The 16,155-nt window shown below is 32.3% G+C and overlaps 1 protein-coding gene across 1 annotated transcript in view; it reads right to left on the bottom strand.

Annotated features, from left to right (window-relative positions):
* The window catches only part of LOC126889314 (endocuticle structural glycoprotein SgAbd-4-like), a 32,466-nt gene continuing 16,311 nt past the window's right edge, over positions 1-16,155 (bottom strand). The window contains exon 3 of the mRNA XM_050657540.1: positions 1-528. Within this exon, the coding sequence (XP_050513497.1) occupies positions 249-528 (280 nt within the window). The 3' untranslated portion in view covers positions 1-248. The remainder of the gene's footprint in view (positions 529-16,155) is intronic.

Raw genomic sequence — 16,155 nt, 5'->3', positions numbered from 1 at the left:
TTATTTTTGATTTGCAAATGTAAGCATTTTATTCACAAAATATATTACAACATTAAATAACAATCTATTAAAAATTAGGACAATAATAATGAAATTGTATGTCCATATCTCTATAGATTAACTCATATGCCAAGTCACAAAACAATCCAGTATCGGTAAAAAAATCCTATTTCATGGAAAAGGGGACCTATTTATCACAGAGTATTATACAACGGGGGTGTTTAATTTAAGCCTCAACATGCTGCAATTTACTTTCTTCCACTTCTTTCAGTCGTTGATGGTTGTGATGCTATCCAGTCCAACGCTTTTTGTATATTTGGAGGAATAGGGGGAGAGGTTGGTAAATGGGCTCCTTGTGGTTGGAAACCGCCCTCATCATCAGCAACATATGTGAGTGATATTTTGTTACCCTCCTTGTCAGTGTATTCATAATTTCCCTGAGCAGTGATAACTTGAGGATTTTCTGGATCGTTGGTTTTCTTTAAGGTACCTGTTTCTTCAGCTTTTATTCCATTATCAGCTTGAAAACTGAAAACAAAACTTTAGTTATTTAAATTGTTTGTTAAAACCATACATTACATAGATACATAAATCAAGTTAATCTACTACTGGTATCATGTTATTATGACTTTATGAATTACATAGGTAAACTTATTTGCTAAAACATTCGACATTGTACTATTTTTATAGTTCTAGTTGCTTTGTTACCATTACTAATATGAATTTTTCTAATGAGGAACTGATTTATGTAATTTTTGTAATAGGAGAATATAACAAAAATGTGCCACTAGTAATGAGAATTTATCATCAGCAATTCGCTGACTGACGAAAACCAAGAAGAAAAATTGTTCATAGTTTACTAGACCCGTTTCAAAGGACTCAACACTTAGATTACGAGAAATCTGATCGAACATAAACTATTGTAAATGAATCCGTAGTGTCGTTGAGAATCTGCATATTAGTACGAACGTTCTCGTAATCTGTGTCTAGTCCGTCGAAACCGTTCTATTTATAGTAAACTTTGAAACGATTCCCTTTTTGATTATCGTCTATTAGGGAATTGCTGATAATAAATTCTTATTGCCAGTAGCACATTTTTATTATACTCTCCTAGAATAAAAACCATACCAATCAGTTCCCCATTAGAAATATTCCGATTAGTAATTTAAAGAAAGCAACTGGAACTATATAGTATAATGTCAAATGTTTAAGCAAGTTTAGTGTCAAAGTCACTACCTTCGAACTAGGTAGAATATTGTGGTTTTATTAATATTTTATGCACCAACAATCTTAACAAGGTAGGTATTTTGATACATTATCCAATATTAATAAATTAGGGATCAGTCTAGATTAGTTTGTACTTATTTGTTTTCGAAGACTTATTTTCACGGCTAACGTAATAAAATTTCACATAGTTTTTGTTGCAATTAATGTTTGGCTTAAAGAATCACGAATAAGTCAAAAATTAAAGCAGTTAGGTATAGGGAATGCTCAATAAAATATCATTTCATTACAACACTGAAATCCAGGGTGTTCCATTTAAGAAAACTCAGAAAATACTCATTCCGAGTTTCCACCAACATTGTATACTAAAATTAAACATTTTGTTACATTAATAATTTTTATCAACAGTAGACTATAATAAAAATCATTTGAAGAAAGAATTTTTGATTTCAAATCAGTACAATTCTACAGGGTGTGAATGTTGCTACGAAATAAATAAGACAAGGTAATTATCGAAATACCTTGTGTAATATTACAAAACCTCATATTTTAAGAAAGAAGATAACGAGGAGAATCAAAAAATGTAAAGATATATAGGGTGTCCCATTAAAAAAACGAATTTATAACATCTTCTATTCGCTACTTTCAGTTATAAAATACATACATAATAGCTATTTGTATAACAAGGGAGGAAAGTGCTACTTTTTTTCCCGAGAATGAAGTTTACTGTAATCAGTAATCATTCAAGGGAGGAAAAGGCACTTTACTCCCATGTTATACATATGGTTTTTCCACCTTCCTCAAATAACAAGTCATTTTTGCATTTTTTTTTTAATTTATTTATGTAACTAACCAACAAAATTTATTATAACTAAAACTAACAAGTATAGGTACAATATAACTGTCAACTCTCAAATATAAGTCAAATTATTAATGTAAACATTGTTAAATCAGAATAACAATTTACTGTTTTTTACCATTCTGCAAAATACAGTGTGTTTTTAAATAAACGTTAAAATGTATAGATACGTACGTAATAGAAAATAGATATTGTACAGGGCGTCAATAAGTTATATTTAATGAATGAAATACCATGACGTCACTTTTACTTTTCCTCCCTAGGGAGGAAAAGTACAACTTTGCTCCCTACAATCAGGTCCGGAAAAGTATACTTTCGGTAGAGGTAGGTGGAAAAAATATTTTCATCAGATAGTTCACTCTTCATAACCCTTTAATTACAATTCCACGATTGTGTTACTTTTAATTCTCGAGATATCTCTATTTGGCCCTTTATCTGGCTTACCCTGTATATAGGTATAATATATATCCATGTATATATCTATGTATATACCGCAATAACACTGCAGATAAATAAAATAACGATTTAGATTTAGTTTTAATTCACACTTATTCATTTCAGTTACATTGTTTGTATAGATGGGTGTGTAAAATAACGACTTTTACATAAACTAGCAGTATTGCATAAAATCTTATAATTTCAATAAGTCACAGTGCACAAGGTAATCGTTATTATATTTTAACCTCTAATCTCACCGTATATAGCTTTAACGAAAAAATCCGTGCTCGTTACTTACTTCACATCACGACAAAACAATAAATATGTTCTTCCCAACACATAAGAGAGACCTTTCGTGGAATGTCAAGCATATACTGTACCATTGTCTATTACTTACAATGCGTATAACTTACCTACTACAGGAACGGATTCTTGTCTTGTATACCTATTTAACATGGATATAAAATTTATGGAGATCATTTTATATACATATTTTTGGTGTTTATTTGTATTTCTGTTTAAATTTACTACTACTACTACTATCGCTTTACAGCTTTCTCCAACACCTTCCGACTCCTAATCGCCATTCTTCTCTATTTAACCATAGACTTGGAGGGATTTCTCTTTCTTCTAGTCCTTCTTCAATTCCCTCGCTCCAGCTTCTTATCGTCCTTCCTCTTTTCGTTCTCTCTTGTGGTGTTTACGTCAAAACCTGTTTAGAGATCCTGTCATTTGGCATCCTCTGTATATGGCCGTACCATATTAGTTGTTTTGTTTTTATGTCATCAATTATTGTATGTGTATTTATATGTGTATTAATAAGTGTATTTTTCAGTGTTTCGATCTGATGTTCCTTTCGCGAAATATCGCGGGATTCGTATTTAAAATTTTAAATTTACCATTTACCTCTCTCCATGGGACGTCGTGTTTAGTATCATTTGATAGATTTTTGAAAAATATTGAGCACATATTTTTTAGTTTTTCGATCTGTCATTCATTTCGCGAAATATTCGCTTTTTTCTTGTGAAATTTTGGGACTTACCCAATTCTTTACGTCCCGCTTAACCCATTAACCGCCAAGCAAAGAAATACTGCGATAATATGTAATATATTTGATTAATTAGAGTAAAATAAACTTAAACATTCGTAAAAAAATTATTTTACACTTTGATAATGGCAGGTGTCACAACAACAAAATGGTTCGTTTTCGAACCTTTGGCGGAAATGAGGTATAAAAATTAAAATACACAATTTTATTTTTTGTGAAAAGTCTCAAAACATTTAGAGTTTAAATGGTGTGGAAGTTTTGATAAACAAAAATAGTTTGGTTAGAACATTGCCTACACCTTCTGCAGCTTCTTTCTCAAAAACAAATCGAACGGCCCTTTATCTTTTTTAGAAATTATTTTATATATTTCCAGTTTACACTTTCCAATCCTGTATCTTGCTCTGTGCCAGTTGCATAAATTCGACAAATCGACATTGTCTACAAGACTACACAACCTCCCTTATGTAGCCCCCCCCCTACTCCCCCACCCTAGACTATAACAAAACTGAATACCAGAATACCCGTCTTTCTAAAGGTACCAGTTAGGTAATCAGTACAGTTCTAAAGTAATCCACTACGTTCGTAATATTGGACCACCGAGGCACTGCCGCACGGTCGTTGGGGCACTGTTGCACGGTTCGGGAGCGCCAACCATCCACTATGTTCACGAACCTCTTGCACTCCGCGTTCCTTGCAACTGCTCCAATCGATACGGTATGCGCTCCTCTACATATAAACCGACACAAATTGGAACGCCAAGGCGGAGCGCGCACTGTTGCACGGTCAGGGAGTGCCTACCATTCACTATGTTCACAAACCTCTTGCGCTCCGCGCTCCCTGCAACTGCTTCCATCGACCTGCATGCGCTCCTCTACATATAAACCACCACCTATTGGACCGTTGAGGCGGAGCGCACACTGTTGCATGGTCCGAGAGCGCCAACCATCCACTATGTCCACGAACTTCTTGCGCTCCGCGCTCCCTGCAACTGCTCCAATCGATACGGTATGCGCTCCCTTACATATAAACCGCCACAGATTGGAGCGCCGAGGCAGAGTGCGCACAATTGCACAGTCCGGGAGCGCCAAACGTGTCCACTATGTGGAGCAGTTGCAGGAGCTCGGAGCGCAAGCATAGTGGGTACGTGTTTTTACACATAATAAAGAAATATCCCAACAAATTACTGCCTGTGCATCACCTTGAACTTATTCCTGATCAGACAGTTAATATATAACTATAATATAACATATTATGTCGACTTCCGCCAATGGTTCGTTATCGAACCATTATTTTCAAACACGAGATTTGAGGACTCAGAAAAATTTTTTTTTGTATTTTTATAACAATTGTTGTACAAATAGGTTAAAAAAATAATGTTTTAATTTATTTGACCACAAAAGTGTTATGCCAATAAAATTACTACAGTAAAAATAAAGTTGTGTAGAAGGATTGAAAATGTCGGACATTTAGAAAATATTTTTGTGATGAAAGCATGAGTTTGGAAATTAAACAAAATTAAATTTAGTTACACTAATATCTTCTGGTTGCTTAAAAAATAAAAAGATTTAAAAAAAATTAACGAATTGTCAAAAAAAAATTCTACAAAAAAATGGTGCGTTTTCGCACCTTTGGCGCTAAATGGGTTAAATCGTCAGATTTTTGAAATATACACTGTTTTGCATGTACTGAACTTACCTTATCTTAATCTGACGATTTCAAGTTTTTCCAAGGATAGATTTTTTTTTCGGCCCCCCTTTAACGAATTCCTGTGCATTTAGAGCCAATATTATGGTAGAGGTACATTTTCAGGGTACAAAGTTTCTCCCCATGTAATAATCTGACGCGCTCGAGTAACTGCAAAAATCCCCGCTTGGGCTCCCCTACCGTAATGTGACTGTCAAATTTTGCGACTTGTTTTCTCCGTGATATTTTCATTTCTATATCTTTCATACAAGTACCATCTCGGCGTATCATCTTACAACTCTTATTAGTCTATTCTAAACTTTCCTTTCGTGCCAATGTCTTTTAAAAGCAATATTTTTTTTTCGATTCCTCAGAAAACTAATAAGTATTTTTATTAAAAATTTAGACGCATAATAAAAGATTACATTATTGCCGACGGCAGAAAATCCCTTAGAGTAACGAAAAAGTTTCTTTTCAATGATATATTTAAAATTAAAAATCACACTAAAGTTTCTTCTTTTTTTACCCCTGTAACTTATTAAAATAAACATTATAGAAGTTTTCAGGGACGTTCGGCCCTCGGTAATAATGCAATCTTTCGTTCTGCGTTTAAATTTTTCAAAAATGCTTATTAGTGCTCTTAAAATTCGAAGAAAATTAATACATTTAAAGCCCATTGGCAGGAAATTTTGTACCTACGCCCTTTATTTCCTTATCATAATATGAATATGTTATATTCTATGTTGTCCTTGTTTTGTGCAAAAATGACTTGGTCATCGACCAAAAGTAATGAACTGGTATACTTATTACCCCACATTTCTTATACAGTGCATTCGTAAAGTGTGGAAACGGTCTATTATCTCATGACTTAATTATTTTCAGTGTTAAAGATCTCGCAGGTCGATTTTTATTTTTAAATTATGATTTTTGACGTATATCCCATAATAGTGACGTCATCGATTTGGACGTGATGACGTGATCGATGATTTTTTAAATGGGAATAGGGGTCGTGTGGTATCTCATTTGAAAGGTGATTTAATTATTTATTCAGTAACATAAACATTAACATCATTATTTATACAGGGTGGCCAAAAATAATTTTGGAATTAAATTAATTGCCGCAAAAAAAAAGAATATAAATATGTAATTTATTTAACTCAAAATACATTTTACTGCTGTCAGAAAAGAGAAAAAAAATGTTTATTTGACAAATAAACATTGCTTTTTGCTTAAATTAAATGTCAAACAGCCACACACCTGAACAAACAACAGCCACAATTCTTGGCAGTTTGAACATTTAATTTAAGCGAAAAGTAATGTTTATTTATCAAATAAACATTTTTTTTTCTTTTCTGACAACAGTTAAATGTATTTTGAGTTAAAGAAATTACATATATTATTTTTTTGCGGCAATTAATTTAATTCAAAAATTATTTTTTTGACCACCCGGTATAAATAATGATGTTATCTTTATATTACTTAATAGAAAATCACCTTTCAAATGAGCTACGGCACGACCCCTATTCATATTAAAAAAAAATCACCGATGACGTCATCACGCCCAAATCGATGACGTCACTATTATGGGATATAAGTCAGAAAATCATAATTTAAAAATAAAAATCGAGCTGTCAGAGCTGTAACTCTGAAAATAATTAAGGCATAAGATAATAGACCGTTTCCACACTTTGCGAATGCACTGCACCATATTTGCAAAGCCTGATCTGTGTTTATATTAAAAAGTGTAGGTGATATATGATAATATTCCTGTTAGTGATTTTTGTTGTGATGATTGAATTTGATATTTCGTTGCCTAATTTTATTTGCACCTGTATACAGTCTTTGTGATATATTCACCTAAGATAAGATGTGCTTCAATATTTGCCTCTTTGTTTTTTTACTTTATCGTACTATATACGTAGTATAGTATAATAGATAAAGTTATAGGATCGTGCAAAGAAAAATTTTTCAGATTTCACTTTTTTTCGACGTTTTGAGTCCCGCTGAGTCTAAAAAGCAAATAAAAAAAACATGTCGGAAGTATGTACGTACGTACGTACGTACGTACGTATGTCGCCACCGCCCAGCAAAAACTACCGGACCGATTTTGATGAAATTCGGTATGAGTAAGTTTAAAAGAATTTTGTCGAGAAACTAAGCTTTTAAAAAAAACCTCTCAAAGGGGGGCCGAAATAGGGGGGTTATTTAGGGCCCATTTTTGCAAATTTTTACCGAAATGAATGAAATTCAACTCAAAGTAAGCTCATCTATAGGTAACTAAAAATACGGAATTTGACATTTCCAAATTCAAAATGGCGGCCAACATGGCCGACCGCCCACCCGACACATTTCGCTACCTATCTAAAAACCTGTTTAAGATAAGTTTAATTTGAAAACGTCGTTATATAGCTTAAAGATGGGGCTATAAGAAGAATGTTATCGTTTTTCAGAGAAAGTTACGGGTTGCCTATATTTAAGGGGTCAAAATTTGACATAAATTTGAACTAGATTTTCTCAAAAATGGCTCCAAGGAATTTTTTTATTTTTTGATATGTTTTTGATATCCTATCGCTAAATTGAATGACATTAGTCAGATTTCTTAGCTCCCTATAGGAGGCGAGTTATGTATTTTTTATAAAAAAATGTTTGAGTGCCCGTAAGTTCCTTCATAATAGAAACTTAAATTTTAAATTTTGCAGACATATATGGTACTTTATTATCTATTATCACAATAAATTTTACCAAAAATATGGCTTCCGGTTGAACCGGAAATGAATAAAAAATCTTAATCTTTTTAGATGCGCCCTGTATATTTTTACACATTTTGAAAGAATGCAAAATTACCTTTCCAATGACATAAAATTCGTTGCTGTACCTCAAAAACTCGAAAAGTTACGGTAAATAGAAATTTTGCTATAATCTTAAGTGTGTCCTCTCTCACGCGATCACAGCAGAGCATTATTGTAGGGCACTCAATGAGGGTATTTGGCTCCGAATTCTATCCTACTACATTGATGTACTTGATATTTTCACAGTAAGTAGGGAATAGCTCAAGAAACAAAATCTACCCTATATACTATGGCGCTTTTATCTTGGGGCGGTTCCCACTTCTTCAAGGGGGTGGAAAATTTGTTGGTCAAAATAAGCACGGAAGTGGCTAAAGAACCTATGTCTAAGCAAAAACTGGTCTATACTATTTTTTGAGAACTCAATACTTTTTGAGTTATGTGTAGTTGAAAATTGGCCATTTTCATTGAAAAATGACACCTTCTCGGACTGATTTTTTGTGAATACCTTAAAAACTATGCATCGAACTAAAAACACTATATAAAACATTATTTAGATTATAAATAATAAAGAGATTCGTTCATTCGTAAATGTTGTATTTATAATACAAAAATAGATATGGTAGGTGAAAATAGTTTGTTTTTTGGTGCATGCTCAAATTGGTGTATTCAACTTAAAATAACAGAGGAACGGTAGGTTTTAGGTGTATAATGCTACCAACACCTTTTGTAGTGTTTGAAAAGGCCATTAAAAAGAGCACCGTTAAATGTCGGTTACATACAAATTAAGCGAGATATGGTGTAAAAAAATATAAGACTAATGCACTTTAAGGAAAAATGAAAAGTATATACATTTAACTCCCCATCCAACATAATTTAAATGTATTGTTTTTCTTTTGCAATACCTTTTAATATAGTGTTACTTCTACTTTCAAAAAGTTGAACGAGTTTAAAATGAATGGTTTTTGTAGAAAATGTGATCAAATTATAGAATGAATTTTTAAATTTTCTTAAAAATCTTCCTTTTTCTACATGTAATTCGAAAATAAAAATATTTCACCCCTGAGAATTGGTGGGAACCGCCCCCATGATAAAAGCGCCATAGTATATAGGATTGACTTTGAATTAGGAGATTGGACTACTCCCAAAATTTCCTTAAAATCCATGCAGTAGGATAGAATTCGGAGATAATATCTTGACTGGCATAATCGAAATAGAATGAAATGTAAATAATATAAGCTATTAATTTCTCAGAAAAATGAACTAATTTTAAATTCTAAAATATCAAAATAACGAGTAACTTTGTTATTTTTATAGAATGCCAGTATCTAGTACCATAACGATAATAGATCGGTACGATAAAGTTCTCGGGCGACCCTTCCGTCCAGCGTTTTTTTCTATCACTTATCCCATTATCTAGATACGATTTAGCTTTTCATAATCTGGCTTGTTCTCCACCGTAGTGGTTCATGTGCTCTTCTATTGTTTCTTTTATAACTGTGGAAAAGTTTTTTGCTATTTAAGTCATTACAGTGAAATCTCGATAGTTATTTGTCGCTTTTTTGAAAATGGAGAAAGCGGATGATAGATTGCTCTCATTGTAATGTCCCTCTCTGTGTCAATTTTATTGAACAGCACTCGTATAAAAGATATTATCCTTACGCCTTCACTTTTATAAATATAACCTAGACTTGATGCTTTATTATTTTTGGTTTTTTCAGTATTTTAGTTATATTTTCTTCTGTAATTTCGACTTCATTACCCTCAGAGTGTCTTGTGAGATATCCTGATTATTCTCTTGCAATAATTTTGTGTAATTCTTTGTCCATTCCTTCGATGTAATTATCTGTATGATAGGTTTACTTCGTTTTTTACTTCTTATGTTTGTTTATTGATCTGTTAGACACTATCGCGTTGTTTATGTCTCTGCACATTCTCCCTAGTGTTCGTTTTTCTCGAGCCCCTCATTCTTTGCTTGACTTATTGTCTGAGGGTAAAATATTCTTCTAGTGTTCCTGGGGTTGTGTTTTTTAAGTGATGGTCTCCAATACACGATGTACACAACTTTTGGAGTCTATTGGATACCACCGGCTAAGTCGGTGATCACTTCAATTCACCGCGTAATTTGAATTTGTTTTAGAATTAGTCTTTTTTAATTATTTTTTGAAGGATAGTTTTGGTTCTTCAAAATTTATTAAAAGTAACCAAAATGAACAATTTTCCTGGCGTAATGCTGTACGCAAGCTATAGCGTCTATTGAAGACCACCGGCTTAGCGATTTATGAAACTTATCTTTTCCGTTTTGTATAATATTAAAACAGATTTATTTTTTGGATCGAAAGATATATGAAAACTGAGCATTTTCTTTTGAGACGCTGTAAAAGCGTTCAAAATGAAGGCCTTCATATTAAAATGATCAGAAATATTATCAGAAATAATCAGTAGAAGACTAAAAAAAAATGTTAACCAAAATCTGTTGGTGCATTAAGCAGGTCCGACCAGGTCTGTATTTACGTATGGTCTGAATGGGATATAGCTCAGGGCGGCAGAATTCAGGGGACGGCAAATTTTGGCAAAATAATAAAAAATGGTGGGGGAAGGGCGGCAAACTGTGGAGAGCCCAGGGGCGGCAAATCTTCAAATTCGCCTCTGGGTCGGACATCCATAATATATCGTCGGCGTCAGAGCCAAAGCTCGTATGTGCTATGGAATTTGTATGTACATACGAAGTTTGGCTCTGATGCCGACTATATCTAATAATTAATTCCTCTATTATTTCATTTTAAATTATATTTAGTATAATTTTCTCCATAGAAACTATAGTGGACACTTTTTAGTCGGGAAACATCATAGTTTAAGATCTTCTAGAACTTTTTTTTTGGTAGTGAAGTTTCTTTACGTTTTTCACGTATTTTCTGTCATTCATATGTCAAAACATAATGGTACTCACATTATTTATTACAATTGAAAAATTTTTGAAAGCTGCTTCGAAATATGTTCCATTTGAATGAATTTATCAAATATGGGTCCAGGAAAGAAAATTATTGATAAACATCACAGAATCACCAGCAGTCCATCTTATTGACAATTGGACGCGAATCTAGCAATTGATGGTCTGCATTTCTCACTTGTATGACTTAAATAAAGTTAAACTGAATCCGATAAATACCCAGTATATAGAAGACCAAAAAATCAGTATTATAATATTTTAGTTTTTGATAAATATTATGACACTCATTATACAAAGTGAGCTCAACTCTGTAATAAGCAATATAAATCGTAAAAAATAATTGCGGGTAAAGACGAATATCATTTTATTCACGTGTGCTTTCTCTTGCATTCACATTTTATTACTAAAAGGACAAATGTATTTTTTTTAAATCCCACAAACCGCCATCTCATCCTACACCAATGGTTCACGACCCCATTCGTTAATAGTAGTTATCTATGCGGGTGACAGCTCAATGATAGAATGAAAATTTAGACTAGTGAAGATAATAAATTCTTGCCTTAAGCTAAGGGAAATTTATTATTATTGACAGCCAACATTTAGTTATGAAGAAAACCTCTAGGGTGAAAATATCTTTAAATAAGACTAAGCATCTAATAGAAAATTGGGGTGTAGTGATAGATCCCTCCACGTGGTGCACCCTGGGTAACGCTAGATGATCTATCAATTTTTGGGCGCCAAACTAGCCGCTGAGCTCTCCTGGCAACCAGTACGATAAAGAAAAGCAAGAAAAGGAATCTCCATATAGGAATATGGAAAACTACAAAGGTGTTTATCAACACCATTTGACAAGACGTATCAAACCAGTCCTCCGCCTCCGTATAATATGTCAAATAAACATAGAGGGAATTAGTATTATACATTCGCATTATACATTATACAATGTCTCACACAGCCTACGGTGAATAGACAATAAGAAGTAGCTTGAAAACAAAAAACGTCTGTTGTTATAGAACGGCGAGAGGTAGAAAATAGATAGGTACCTGTACAGTACATAAATATAATTTATATTAATAAAGAATCCATTACACGAAAATGTCGATATCTCAACAATATTTGTTCACTGTTTCAAAGTGTTTTAATAGTGAAATAATTGCAGAATATTTTGTTCAATTTTTTGTATGGAATTTTGTTTCGACATGCCGCGTTGGGGCCCCTGAATGTCGGATGCCCCGTTTCATTGATACGGCTGATACGACGGTAGCTACGCCTCTGCTTTAATATGTGCTTTAACTGACGACATGCGATACCTGAGGAGACCATGGCTTATCATATCAACAAGATGAAATTATTTGCTACATATATTGCGAAAGGAACAGAGTGTTTAAATAAAAGAAATCTGTATACTGTACCTCTCGCTATTTAAAGAGACTCCACTTAGACAACAAATTCGTACTTATTCTAAGGAAATTCCACATTAAAATATCACACAGCTTCCATTAAACAATCTCGTCTCACTTATGTTGCGCCGTGCATACCGCCTACCTGGTCGACAGATAGCTCTTATGGGTGTCGATAAGAACTGTTTACCTTATGTGCCTTTACAAGATATTTATAACATAAGATTACAATACAATTCCGAGTTATTCTAACATTTGTACCTCGTCCTCCCTATAGAGTGTCTCAAACTTAACATAAGACAAATATTTGTTTTCTTTCGCCCCGTACAAGTACAAAAAAGAAGTGTGAGTAAACCTTTGCACAACTGTGTCAATACTGAAGAAAAATATAAAATAATAAAAAAATAGGGGAATCTGTTAATCTGTTCACAAAAAAAACCAAATATGGATATGTGCATAATTTTCTATATCCCTAACTTTTGACGAGCAGTTAATTTCACAGCAAACACATTATATGAAAGTCGAAATGTCAATAAAATACGTAATTTTTTTATGAGTATTGAGGTTTGTGTACAGAAAAATCATAGTCAATGCTTATTATCTCTTTTTAATTGCCGTTATTATTATACCAGTTGTTTGGCATGACTTTAAAGAAGCGCAAATACAATCAAGTTTATGTCACGATTTTTGTGGGAAGATATGTGCAATTACCATAACGATTACGAAATTTGCACACCCGATGCATAAATGACTAAAGATAGTACTTAACCTGTGTTTTGATGTTATCTACTACCGATATAGCTAGTTTAGGCATTTGAATAATAGTGCAGTCACTGTCGATTTTTACCTTCGATTTCGTTGAACCTCCATAGATTTTCATGGAAATTGGTAAGTAGGTAAAAGGACACCCCGAGAAACAAAAGACACATTATTATGCCAACTTGCGCTTTTCACCTGAGTTTGGATACCACCACTTCTCAGGGGTGAAAATGATTAGGTATATTAAAAAAATCTCATAAATTCGTAGACGGACAAGTTCTAAACAAAATTTGTTATATCAAGTTATTAAAATAAATCAATATTTTTCAGCAAAATTTAGAGTTTATTTGAATCAACAATTTTAATTTGTCGTGAAAAAATGCATGTTTTAAAGCGGTTTTTCATAACTAACTTAAGAACTATAACTTTTAAAAAAAGTTGTCAGTATTAAGATTGGAGCTAATAATAAATCGATTAAATTATTTAGTGTAAAAATGTTTAAATATGAATTTAAAGTGAATTGTAGGTAATTAAATGTACATTTTTTCGGCGAGTACTTAAATCTAAATATTCAAACGTAAATAAGGGACAACTATACATTTCATATAGTACGTTCTTTAAAGATAAAATATTGCAAAACCTCTGAATTTTAAAGAACCGCTTGGATTGACATGAAATTTGGCATACACATAGCTAACAAGTCAAAGAAAAAAAGTGATATTGTGCCGATGTGTGCTTTTGCCCTAGGGGTGAGTTTCACCCCCTCTTGGGGGTGAAAAATATATTTTCGAAATAAGTCCGGAAATGGACAAAATAACTAATTATAAGCAACTTTTGTTCTATAAAGTTTTTTCACTAAGTTAATACTTTTCGAGTTATTTGCGAGTGAATATGTTAATTTTTCTACAAAATAACCACGTTTTCAGACGGTTTTTCGCAAATAACTCAAAAAGTAAGTATTTGGTCGAAAAAAATTCTTATCAGAAATATAGCACGTAAAAAAGTGAAAAACATGGTGTATATATTAGGTCACTATACCTAGTAGAAGCAGAGTTATAGCTAATGAAAAATAGGTTCATATTCGTCAAATTCCAAATCGAATTTTTGAACGTGCCATAACAAAAAACCGAAACACTTTTTGGGAAAAACTCATTTTGACTTTTTTAAGTGTTTAAAAAAATGCTTATTTTTGTTTTTAAAAAATTTTTTAGCATCAAAAGTAAATAAGTTACGCTCAAAATAAACTTGGTCCCTTTTTTTGGTAAGAAATCGGGAAAATCACCCCCTAATTAGAATTTCAAATGAACTTAATTGTAACCACTTCACAAGTTTTTTACTCGCATATGTATTGATCATATGATCTGTAAGTTTCATTTGTTCAAAGTCCTTATTTTTGAAAGAGCTGTAGTTAAAAGAGCTTGAACGAGTCACTAATCACGAGTGTATGCAAATTTAGAAACACCGAATATTAACCAGTTTTTGTCTTACAGAAAAACAAAAATGTACAAAATATTCAGAAAAGTAAAGCCGACTTTTTTTATTGTTCAAGATTTTTGGTATCTCTAACAATTTTTAAGTTATTTTGAAAAAAAGCATTTTTTTTCAAAATTAAATTTTTTAAAATCTTACGTTAAAACCAAATTTTTTATAAAATAAGCACCTTGAATCGATTAAGCTTACAGATCGTATAAACAAAATATAAGTAAAGTAACTTGTGAAGCGGTAACGATTAATTTCATTTAAAGTTGCTAATTGGGGGGTGATCTTCCAGATTTTTTTTTCAAAACAAAAGGGGCCAACTTTATTTTGAGCGTAACTTGCTTGCATTTGATGTTAGAAATTTTTTTTATAAAAACAGCTTTATAGCTTTTTTCAAACACTTTAAAAAAGTTTTAATGTGTTTTCCCCAAGAATGCTTCGTTATTTGGATATTTCACATGGAATTATTATATTTGGAATTTTTCGAATATGAACCCATTTTCCATTAGCTATAACTCTGCTTTTGCTTAATATAGATACCTTATATATACACCATTTTTTTCACTTTTTTATAGGCTATAGTTTTGCTAAGAATATTTTTTTCGACAAAATGCTTGCGTTTTGAGTTATTTGCGAAAAACCGTCTAAAAACGTGGTTATTTTGTTGAAAAATGAACATATTTACTTGCAAATAACTCGAAAAGTATGGATTTGGCGAAAAACTCTATAGAAGAAAAGTTGCTTAGAATTAGTCAGTTTATCACTTTCGGGACTTACCTTGGACATATATTTTTTCACCCACGAGATGAGGTCAAAGTCACCCCCAGGGCAAAAGCACACATCGGTCCCATATAACTTTTTTTCTTTGACACGTTAGCTATGCGTATACCAAATTCCATGTCAATCCTACCGGTTCTTTAAAATTTACAGCAAAAACCGTGAAACAATGTACTAGTAGAATATACTTGTATATACACAATATATTAAACACTTGCCAAAGTACTCAAGAATGACCTATCAAATAAGCTCCAGAAAAAGTTGATAGCATCAAAATTAAGTGATGATGAAAATAAGAGGACCCTTTTGATTTTTTTAGGAAAGAGCGAAAAATAAACATAAGCCATTTCCACCACTACTAAAATTTATAATAGCCCCTATAAGATTTTCTTTACATTAGCATAAGTTATAACCTCAAAAATTTTGACCGGTTTAGAATGCATATTTTTGAAAGAAAAAAAAAAGATTTAAGAAAATCAGCATTTTCAAAAAAGCGTCGACAACTGTTTAGTAAGTGTATTGTTTAGTAAGTATCTTGAATAAAAAATGCACATTCATTTACTTGTAATGGCTATAATTAACTTTGAGTTAATACTAAAAGGTTCTTCAAGTAAGAAATTTATTGGATTTTTTATTAGTTTTAATTTTGGCATTTTGGCAATGATTTTGTAAAAACTAATTTTTTTGGAGTTATTTATGAAAAACTGTTTTAAAACATGCATTTCTTCACGAAAAATGAAAATCTTTGATCT

The sequence above is a fragment of the Diabrotica virgifera genome, chromosome 8 (genome assembly GCF_917563875.1).
Source record: "Diabrotica virgifera virgifera chromosome 8, PGI_DIABVI_V3a".
In the NCBI taxonomy this organism is placed as follows: domain Eukaryota; kingdom Metazoa; phylum Arthropoda; class Insecta; order Coleoptera; family Chrysomelidae; genus Diabrotica; species Diabrotica virgifera.
The sequence above is the reverse complement of the archived record's forward strand: the minus strand, read 5'-3'. Positions and strand labels throughout refer to the sequence as shown.